The sequence below is a fragment of the Daucus carota genome, chromosome 6, assembly GCF_001625215.2.
Source record: "Daucus carota subsp. sativus chromosome 6, DH1 v3.0, whole genome shotgun sequence".
NCBI lineage: Eukaryota > Viridiplantae > Streptophyta > Magnoliopsida > Apiales > Apiaceae > Daucus > Daucus carota.
The window spans coordinates 35,659,539-35,670,945 of NC_030386.2; the positions used below are offsets into that span (position 1 = coordinate 35,659,539).

General features: G+C 35.4%; 1 protein-coding gene across 2 annotated transcripts; it reads right to left on the reverse strand.

Moving 5' to 3' along the window:
* Positions 1-472: 472 nt before the first annotated feature.
* On the reverse strand, positions 473-11,402 carry LOC108227179 (alanine--tRNA ligase). Of its 2 annotated transcripts, XM_017402204.2 has the most exons (23): positions 11,052-11,400; positions 9,959-10,197; positions 9,722-9,862; positions 9,057-9,203; positions 8,811-8,963; positions 7,895-8,024; positions 6,954-7,050; positions 6,705-6,825; positions 5,819-5,878; positions 5,446-5,496; positions 5,279-5,374; positions 4,881-4,979; positions 4,375-4,497; positions 3,633-3,776; positions 3,035-3,106; positions 2,877-2,952; positions 2,659-2,801; positions 2,445-2,553; positions 2,178-2,365; positions 1,535-1,624; positions 1,262-1,438; positions 1,012-1,185; positions 473-765 (listed from the first exon to the last, which is right to left on the reverse strand). In XM_017402204.2, exons 1-23 carry the CDS (start codon positions 11,350-11,352, stop codon positions 688-690), a joined length of 3,009 nt encoding a protein of 1,002 aa, XP_017257693.1. In that variant the 5' UTR covers positions 11,353-11,400; the 3' UTR covers positions 473-687. The 2 variants fall into 2 exon arrangements, with proteins under 2 accessions (XP_017257693.1, XP_063935774.1); XM_064079704.1 differs by having other exon boundaries at positions 1,262-1,624; positions 11,052-11,402.
* Between the last annotated feature and the right edge of the window lie 5 nt (positions 11,403-11,407).

The window sequence follows — 11,407 nt, forward strand, 5'->3', positions numbered from 1 at the left end:
GTACCTTTCAACCCTCAAAGTATTTTTGTCGTACTTTTTAGCCCCTATGGCGTATACCGGTATACAACGGGGTGAACAAAATTGGCATTTCACACGTGAGGGTTAAAAAGAGCATTAAACATTAAGGGTTAAAAGAAACTTCTCATGTATTTTAATGTAATCTTTAGGGGTTAAAAGGAACGAAATGTAAACTTTAAGGATTAAAAGGTACGCCCAAACTTTACCCCGAATATGAATTGTCAAGTTTATCCCCCGATTTATACCGGTATTTTTAAAAAAGGCTAAAAGATACAACAAAGATACTTTGAGGGTCGAAAGATACGTTTTTAAACTTTGAGGCCGCATCGGAACTTCCACCCGTACTTCGAGGGCTAAAAGGTCATTAAGCCTTATGGTTAATAATAATAACATAATAATAAACCAGGTAAAAAGAAAAATTAAAGACGAGTGGGACAGTACTAGACTACCGAAATTAACAAGAAGCTTGATCTCTAACCACCACACGTGCTCTAGTATATTGATGTAAAACAACCTTTTTTCTCCTTTTCAGTTTTTCAATTGCAAGTTTCCAATACAATAAATCAGTGATAATGAAGAACAGTTGCTGCATAACTTGTGAATTCCTTTAAAAGAATACTTCTTTTCTATTCAAACTTTGGCTGCTGCTAACAGGACAAGGAAAACGAATCATTGCCCCTTTAATTTTTCGTCTGCATATTTTTCAGCATCTTGCATCGCTTCTTCCACATTCGAAATATCAGATCCCTGGTTGAGCACAAACAAATTGGCAAAAGTTAGCAACTACACTTTTGCACTACATGATAACATGTTGACCATAATTTAATAATTAACTCGTTATTGTTTAGATACATATTGTACCATCCCTATTTTAAGACAGTCCACATAAATAGATTTCACATATGAGCTGGTGAGGTACAAGATGAATAGCTGTAACTTTAGGCTTTAGCTTTGTTTGATAACAATATTCTACTCGTAGTCAAGTATGCTAACCTGCCCCTGAGCAAGACCACCTTTCCCTCCACCTCCCTTCCCATTTAACGGCTTCAAAGCTATCTTCAACCACTCCAAAACGTTCAACTTTTTGCTCTTATCACTTTTATCTGGCACCCCTGCACATACCAACGTCTTTTTCTCATCTGTGCTAAAAACCATTACTGCCATCCCCTGCACAGCCATAACAAATATTTAACACCCTGACAAATGAGAATACTATAGAATACAGAATGAATTTGCTAGTAACCTTCTGCTCCATGACCCTGACAACTGCTTCCCGCATTGCAGCATTGTCAGAACCTACACTGACACGTGCAATACAGAAACCCTTTCCTTCAGAGCTGATGGCCTTTTCACTGACATCTTTGATTGCTTTCTGTATATTCTCTTCCGCAGTCTTCTTTTTAGCTTTTATCACTTGGTTCTGACAACAGCACAATGGTGTCTTTAGTTTCTGGTTATATATGCAAGTACATGGGAGGTATAAAGAAAAGGTAAGAAGCTTCGACAGAAAAAAAACCTGTAGTACAGAAATTTTGGCCTTAAGATCAGTTTTCTTGGCTGTTGGAATAGGGGCAGACTCCACGCGCCCATTCAAAGATGTCACTTTCTTGAAAGAGGGAAAAATAATACAGGTGTAAATACATAATTAATTAAATACATAATTAATTAAATGGCTGCAAATAGTTAATATTCGGGTACTCTCAACAGATAGTAAGGAGCTTGAGCATAATAGAACAGCAGAACATATAATAAAGGAAAGAGAAGATGTATACAAGCAATAAACTGATTAAAAGAGAGCATATGCAGTATGAAAGCTGATAAACTGGACATCAGAATTCTTGCAAGTATATATCCACATTACAAATATAATATAACAGAAATAAACTAATTTAAATGAACTACTATTAATTGTATGGCATTCCATTTTTTTTACAAGTTTATTTGATAAAACTAAAGAAGCAAAGAAAACGGTCAGAATGCTAGAAAGACTACAAAGAAAGCTAAAGTTTAAACACAAAAGACCGATATCTAATCACAACGAAAATAATGCAATGCGATTAGATGCATCTTTTCCTAGATAGAGTAATAAAGAAAGATGGAGTATATTCTCTCCCTCTATTTCAAAATTTATATTCCTATAAGAGATGAATGATTATAACCTGTTCCAGCAGGTCCCCTTCTGCTTTAGACGCCTCGTTCACTTCTATCTCGAGTGAAGAGGCCAACTCTAGGGCTTTGAAAGCAGATCCTGTGGTAACAGCAGTAACCCGACGGATTCCCTTTGCAATCCCTTCCTCTGATAGAAGTGCAAATGCCTCGGCTTCTCTTGTATTTGATATGTGAGTTCCTAGATATTTCACAGAAAGTAATTATATTTACTTCAATTCGAAAGTAATAAGCAACAAACATAGTAATAAGAGTTGCACCTCCACAAAGCTCGGCGGATATCGATGACCACTCTTTATTTTCTGGATTAGCCAGAAGTTCTTCCACCTTTCTACCAATTGCCACAATTCTAACTGGATCAGGATAGACCTGTAGCAAGCAAATAAATAATTTAGACTAAAAAAATCTGGCAAGCAGATACATTCAGACAAGTTAGAAGTTACAGCTAATGACGAGAAAAGCACCGAAACTTACTTCCCCAAAAACAGCTCGTAAACCATTAACACGCTTTGCTTCAGAGAGGTTTGCCTCCTTCGAATAGACATCAAGCTCAGCTTTAATTTGCTCATTGACTATCCATTCAATCTTTCTTAGCTCTTCAGGCTTTACAGGCTTGCCTGCATATATATATATGTGAATCACACAGATAAACAATTGCACAAGACTTGAACAAAAATTCATGCCAAGCTTACCATGAGAAAAATCAAATCTCAATTTTTCAGGAAGAACAATGGATCCCTTCTGGTCAACATGATTACCAAGCACTTCCTGTACAAGTGTAGAGTATGTTAACCCTCAATAACAAATATGAACACTGTAAAAATGAATAACAGTACTCATTCTAACTTACCCTAAGAGCAAAATTCAACATGTGTGTACAAGTATGGTTTGGAGCAATGAGCTTACGCCTCACGTAGTCAACCTGCGAAATAAGTTTTATAGATACCATGAAGATAACTGTTAACATATTCATAATTTAGAGTGGCAAAATAATAAGCGTTTTGGAATATATACCAATTAGGTGGCAAAGCATTATGCATATCCAGAAAGCGATTAAAAGGAAAGAACAGTACTAGTCTACATTCAAATATTTGGAGAGTCTTTTCGGAGGTTTAATATGTCAATTACATTCATAGTAGGTGAACTAATAAAATGTTACAACGAATAAAAATTTACTTTACAACAAAGAAAAAGAACATCATATTTGGTCATTAGAAGACACGGTTTCTTATAAGAACAACAAGCTGGATACTTTTTTAGCTGAGAACTTATTTTTAGCATTAATGATTAAAGAACAGGATCATTTACGTTGTTTTCGCTTTAGGTATTACAAAAATAGACAAAAAAAAAAACACTAAACTTTAGTCAAGCAAAAGCAAATCAACAACTAAGTTCTAAGGCTCTAGTTGAAAATGCACTTTGAGGGTCAAGTACAAAAGTACAATTACCTTACAGTTGACCCTATCACCCAGAGAGAATCTGCCGCTATCTTCTGTGAAGTAGCCTATATGAACAATGAATCCTCCAAAAGTTTGGACATTTGAAACTTGGAATGTTCCAAAGGGGCCTTCAAGTATGCCGGTATCAAATATCTATAATCCAAATAAAAAAGAATAAACTGCTCAATTAGGAACAGTTCTAATCTAGGATGCCAAAATATAAAATTGGATATATATTTAAAAGAGTAGGGAATCTTAAATTGAGTTAAAAAAAATATATAATAATGGTAATAAAAAGAACTTATTATAATGATTGAGAAAAATAAATAGAGAAAAGGTGGTTTACAAATTTAACAGCTTAATAAGTCTGAAAATTTTAATGCTTCAATTATGATCAATCGAAAGGAAAACAAGTAAAGGTATGACATCTAACTAGGAACATAATAGTTTACACCTTAAATGAATTAATTACATTAATTTCTGAACATTTCAGTTTTTTTTATACTGCAAGTTAATAGCTTGAAATACAATAAACATAAGTGGCAAAGAATTACGCCTAAAAAGGTATGCCCTCATCCTAAAAAAGGTAATATGAAACAAGGAGAAAATAATAAAAATTAAGCGGTGGAATGCAAAACAACATCCCATCATCTACTGCAATAGATAAGTAGAAACCTATTCATATCTCCTCAGGTGAAACAAAGATGCATTTTTGAGTATTAAAATTTCCGGCCACTAAAAATGTACACACCTGACCTCCTTGCTCAGCATAAAAGCTTGTTGATTCTAGAACTATACCAACTTCATCACCAGCAGCAATATCTTCTAAGAACTCACTACCTGTGTAAATAGCTTTAATTACACTGCGATGATCCTGAATAACAAAGATACAACATTAACTAGTAAGTAGCAACTCAACTACAAAAACGGGAAGGCAATATTATAATAATTGATGCAGCAACACAAACTAATAAAAAGCTAAGTATATGTTCAATAGAGAAAGTTGCTACTTCAATCAAAGAAAATTGACGATCCTTCAAGAGACGAGATGTAAGTGTACAAAGACTGATTTAGCAAGTAAACATATCATGTGCAGCCTACACGTCACAGCTAAGACACTCACATGTATAACATCATAATATTAACATACAGCTGCAAACAGTCCAACACAGCTAGCAAGACACTATTTTAGCAATATCATAGTCCTGCTCAAATATATAACTTGGTTAGAAAGTTGTATCTGTGACCATAAGATACCTTCCATGTGAATTTATATATATCATTTGTTGGTCGAATCCCTTTCTTCTGCAAGACTGAGGTAGCATCAGCATCCATAGCAATAGTTTTACCAGCTTGCTGTAAATAAATTATTATGAAACATTAGGACAGTACACATTTAGAGTAAAGCTCACGGCACATCAGTTTTCACCAGATTAATATGCATAATATTCTGTGGCAAGCAGTAACATCTGTAGGAATACAAGAGTGAGAACTCCAGACAAGTAAAGATTTATCTTCTGTAGTACTCTCCCAGTACTTTGCAAAAAATAACCATTGTGCTTTTAAATCCTAAAGAATAGATGCAAGAAAAAAATACTAAGTGGAAATTGTTACCGCATTTAAAAATGTACAAAAAATGTAGTGTGAATTTTTACCTTATTTTGAGCATTTCTTGACCTTTCCCTGGCCTCATTCATTGCTTTGTTAAAACCATTAACATCAACCATCAAGCCTCTTTCTTCAGCCATCAACTATAATAGAGACCAACATAAGTACCTAGTTACAGAAGAAAATATTGGCAATTATAGCGGCATTTATCAACCTGAGTAAGATCCAACGGGAAGCCATAGGTATCCCATAAAAGAAATGCATCCTGCAACAAAAGGCTGACAATTCAGAGTCTGGTTCTGTTGAGCAATAACCTCTGTGTTTCTAAACAATGAACATCAATCTAAAATGATAGAAATTAATACATCTAAAATATATTAATGCTAAAAAAAATTATAAAAGAAATGGAAAATGCAAGATCAAAGAAAATACACGGATTATAATATTTAAGTCATGGCACAAAAGAAAATACACGGACAGATTGAAGTTTGTATTTGCGTAATATAATAAAAACAAACACATGGGGCAACACATTGAACAAAACAGTATAAAAGTATATATCAAGAAATCTATGTGCATATGTTTACCTGCCCACTTAATATTGTTCCTTGAACATCTTGAGCGGCCTTCTTAAATCTCTCTATTCCCTGACAGAAGTCCATGAGCCATTATGCACGACTAATACTTTGATGCATAATAATATCAACATAAAAAGAACAATTACAGACAAGAATGAAATAAGCAAACACACATGGGAGTTATAATACAATATGAAGAAACAACACGAAGTTCAATGTAATTGACTGATAATCTTATAAGCTGGAACTCTGGTAAATACAGTTATTGGTCTTTAGCTTTTCTATTCATCTATTACCAAGTAGACAGCGATATAGCAAGGCGTGAGATTATCATTATTATTGCTGGCAACTGCTAGTAAACATTCATTAAAACCACAATTCAGTAACGGATATTCTATTTGGCTTTTCTGAAAATAAGATAAAGTATATAGATAGTCTAGCTTTAGACTTCACATTCAGCTGCCGACGTCGAGAAAATTCCCCATCGTCAACGAAGGAATCCATCTTTCCCTCTATTACATTTTTTGAAAATGGTCAACCTTAGAACATAGTCAAACGGATAATTCAACATTTTTTTAATCTTACAATAGATTAAATTGCATAATGGCTTATATTAGAAAACAAAATCAAGACTTATGTCCCCTATTAAGTCTGGAGATTAAGTCGCACAAAAAAGAATTTTTGGCAGGAAAATGGCCATGGAATAGAAGGTGCAATTCACTATTACTTGTCCAAGAGAGAAAGGTAAAAAAAAAACTAGTGTAATCCTACGAGCATATGTGAGAGAATTGGGCTAAAAGTACTGGAAACACACACTTACAATCCATTGATAAAATACTACTGTTATACCGCTAAACTTATAAGCATGATAAATTAATTATGGACTCAAACTTACCTTATCCAACGTCCTGCCAAAGCTTATCTCCTCTGATGCAATAGTGTCCACGATATGCTCTTCGTATTGCTTTAGCTCAGGAAAAACGTCGCCCATCACTTCCACCACAACCTTCACCAACCTGATTTTCATGATATGTTCATTGGCTTTGCTATTGTGGAGGAATTGTAACTAGCATTTCGCTTATTTTAAGAAGTGGTGTCACATTGATATACTAGCAGCATTAGATCTATAACTTAAAGGGCTTACCCATTAAAAAATCCTTTCTTAGCATTCAGGACTTCAGTGCCATAACGTACAGCCCGGCGAAGAATTCGTCTAAGAACATATTCTCGTCCTTCATTTCCTGCAAAAGTAAGATTACCATGAGGTAACAAAGCCAAACTGATCAGCTCTGTAATAGAAGGGGATATAAACTTCTACCAGTATGAAGATATACCACAAACTAGAAAAAACTAACTTACAATCTGTACAAGTATTTTTGCTTCTAGTTGACTATCTTAATGTGATATAATCTAAACATGGGTCATCTCCAATACAATAAGGTTTGAGTAGTCTTGCAAATAGCCAAAACAGCTGTCTTAAAAAAAATCAGTGTTAAGAAAACATTAAGAGAGGAGAGTGGCTTTTAGTTCTAGTTCAACCAGTACCAGACGCCAGCATAAGCTGGAGTAGTTGACCCCAGGGAATCATAACTATAGACCCAGATCAATTAGGTTTAATAACGGGAGTAAAACATACCTTACTCCTCACTTTGAACTTTCACAAGCATCTCGTAATTCATAATCTCAGCAATAAAGCTGGCTGCTTATTTAACAGTAATTAATAGGTAACTATACTATTATTCACGCAAACTCGGGTTTCAATATTATGAAGACAATTTTACTAGAGAGTAGCAGACCACTTCTTTTTAAGCACTCTGAAATATAATTGTCCAGGAGAGGAAGAACTTCAATACAAAACAAAAAAATAGTAAAAAAGCCACCAGGCTGTAGTTAACAGGACCAAAACAAATTGAGCCTCTGCGGAGAAGTTCATATGTCAACAGAATTTAAAATATAAGTATCAGCTCGCCAACAAAAGAAGTCCAGAAAAAGATAGGCAACATGCTGACGAAGGCAAGTAATTATAGAACAACATAAAAAAAAAACAGCAATCAAAAAGTGACAGATGTCAACAAAGGCTTTTACCTGGATAAGAACCATCAGCAATCGCAAAGGACAGAGTTCTAATGTGATCAGCAACAACCCTGTAAGCCATGTCAACCTTGTCTACATCATCAGACCCAACTTTTCCTGAATATTGAGGAGCTCCAGTCGCCTTAATCATTGACAAAATAATTAGGGAGAAAACAACAATTATACTCCAAACTTAATAAAAAAACTGAAATCTAAATTAATTTTCTATTGACTAATGGTGAATCAGACAGACAATTTCATTATGCAATGGATTCACAGTAGAACAATCTATTTAGTTTTTTGGAACATAATTATGATAGTTTATAGGATCCATCTTTGTTTATTGGCAATTACTAATTTCAGAAACTTCTTTAGAACTAATAACCACAATTTGTTATGTGTTTATAGTACTTAGACCAAATGAGTACCTCCTGTTCTTAATGTAAGGAGAAAAATTAGATGACTGCCTAAGAATAATAACAAATTATACAAACTACAAGACATGTCACATTCATGTGCAGACCCCAGGAACAATCACTGACTTTATCTTGGTTGAAACACTGCACATGTTTTTATCCGAATGAAGAGAAGGTTCAAATGCACTGAAAAGCTAGCTTATGAGTTGGGAGCAAGTAAAACCTAATTCTATGAAGATATAGCAGTAGGCTAAGCACGTGGCCAAAACAAATAGCTCAACACGCTAGCACCACAAAACCAAAAACCAAAAAAAAAACATGGAAGTTTTATGATCATCGGGTCATTGTCGAGGACAGATTTAAACTTTAGAAAACACAGCTCTTGATCATGTGACTTCAACAAAATTATAGTTGATCATATGCAGACACATATTAATCAAACGCATTTCATTTACTTGATGAATTGAACAGAACATACTAATAAAGTGGTCTACATTGCATTGTCATCTTACCACCTCAATAGCTTTAAATATAGGTAAAAACACATCTGTGTCATAATTGCTCATCTTGTTCTGCAGTATAGAGGTCAATCTTTCAAATCCCATTCCCGTATCAACGTGTTTGGCAGGTAAAGGCTTTAGCGAGCCATCCAATTCCCTATTATACTGGCGCAGAAAAAAACTTACAAGGGAGTAAAAAGAGAAAAGTCTTTTTTATGCAAATTGTAGGACTAGCTTTGTTACAATTCAAAATGCTACCTGAATAAACACAAGGTTCCATATTTCAATTAATGTTGGATCATCATTATTAACCAGAGAAGCAGCATCACGATTTCCGATTCTGTCGAAATGTATTTCAGTACAAGGTCCACAGGGACCAGTATCACCCATCTCCCAAAAGTTATCCTGCACAAAGTTGCAGAGCAAAGAAAAAGATTAAGCTTCTATTTGGTATATGTTCTCACTAGTATAATGTCTACTATCACGGTCGGGCCTAGGTAAGAGCGGGTATTATCTGTCGAAAGAAAATTAGAACAAGCAATGACTTTTATGGCTTTACCCCTAAGATTACATAGAACACATACAAATAGTACACTACCTAAACTCCAACCGAATTGAGAAAAAAGTAAGCCCTTGAGGATTTTATAAACCTTAAAAACATATCAATATCACAACACAGATCTCTCTACTTCAAGTTTTTACAGATCTCTACATCAGGTTAGAAACACTTTCACATGTTTCAATGACTATTTAAACACTTATAGTTCCAAAAAGTGAGATACCTAAATTGGACACGACACTATTAATGATTCTTCGGAAACCCGACAAAACATTGATTTTGTTATGTAAACAATACAAAGACACGAGATGCTTTAATCAAGAAAGAAAAACAAAGGGTAGAAAACCTAATATGAAGCTCTTACCTTACAACCAAATGGTAATACGCGTTTCTCTGGAAGATATTTGAGCCACAAAGCCTTGGCTTCAGTATCAGGGTCAAGGCCAGACTTTTCATCACCACCAAAATAGGTAGCATATATTCGATCTTCAGGTAATTTGTACACCTGATATCAGTAACCATCAAGAAACTAATGTCTGGCTTTTGCTCATATATTATATATTGTAGCTCAATTTGTTAACCAAAAAAGATTAGAACATGCCTTGGTGAGAAGCTCCCATGCCCACGAGATCGCCTCGGCTTTAAAATAGTCCCCAAAAGACCAATTACCAAGCATCTCAAAGAAAGTGTGGTGATAAGTATCTTTACCAACATCATCCAAATCATTATGTTTCCCACCAGCTCTTATACACTTCTGTGTATTGCAAGCACGTGTTAGCTTACTCAACTGAGTGTTGGGATCAGCAGTTCCTAAAAAGATAGGCTTGTATTGATTCATCCCTGCAACGAAACCCCAATATAAAACATCAAATAACAATTCAACACTCTAAACACATAAAAACCTGTCAAAATAATCCAAAAACTTCACCACATAATCTTCAACATACTATAACAGAAAAATAGACATCAATTAAACACTATAAACTATAGATTTAAAATATATAAATAAACTTCAAATATATATATACAATGGCAATTGCTCAAATAGAAACCACTAAAATAAAAACTAAAATGGAAACCAAGAGAAACTATACCTAAATGATCTCACCTAAATGATCTCACCTACCCCCTATATGTCATCACCCACCTAGGGCCCACCCTCACCCCACTCAATCTACCCCGGGCCCGCTAGGGCCTCGCCAAGGCTCATCACAGGCCCTGGACAGACTGCAGACAATCTTAAAGAGCCAAGCCTTGGCCCCACCATGGTCCCACTAGGCCCCGACCCGGCCCTATTAGGCCCTACTTAGACCCGTCTAGGCCCATCTCGGGGTCCATCCCCGGTCCCAAAACCGGTATCATTCTACTTAATCGCATTGGTTTCTGTTTAGTTTCTATTCTAGTAGTTTCTATTGGAGTAGGACCCTATATATATATAACTCTCACCATTCCTAAATAGTAAAAATCCATCAATTCAACCTCAATTTAAACCGTGAATAACAATTCACAACTGTCGATAAAAACATAACTAAATAAATTTCAACGTGCTGAAACAGTAAACAGCTAACTATGAACTTCAAAACTTTACTACAAAGATCACAAACAACACAAATTACAACACTATCACACAGTAAAAACCAATAGATTACCACAGTAAAACCAAAATCACTTGAAAAACATCACGCACAACAGACCTGCGTTAGCGAAGAGCAGAGTAGGATCATTGTGAGGAACAACAGGGCTGGATTTCCAATTAACATGCTGCTTATCTTCGAAAAACTTGATAAAAGTGTCGCGAACTCGATTCGCTGGCCACTCGATTTCCTCGGAGCCCATGGAATTGGTGATTGGAGATTGCGAGGCGCGGCGGAGAAAAGCCCTAATCGGGAAGCAAAACGACGTCGGAGAGAGGGGAAGTGATAAGAGAGAATGAGGTGGAGGCGCTGAAGTGAAACTAAAGGGTCTGCTTAAACTCAACGCCCAAGTGCTTCTCATCCATCCGTCCGTTGGCAAGTGTGTGTATTCTATTTATATATTCTCACAATTTTTT

Excerpts from the sequence above, each read along its gene's own strand:
- LOC108227179 (XM_064079704.1), bottom strand. The coding sequence starts at position 11,352 with ATGAGAAGCACTTGGGCGTTGAGTTTAAGCAGACCCTTTAGTTTCACT. Across the intron at positions 2,802-2,876 it reads GAGATTTGATTTTTCTCATG|GCAAGCCTGTAAAGCCTGAA; the intron begins GTAAGCTTGGCA and ends ATATATATGCAG. Across the intron at positions 1,625-2,177 it reads AAGGGGACCTGCTGGAACAG|AAAGTGACATCTTTGAATGG; the intron begins GTTATAATCATT and ends CCCTCTTTCAAG.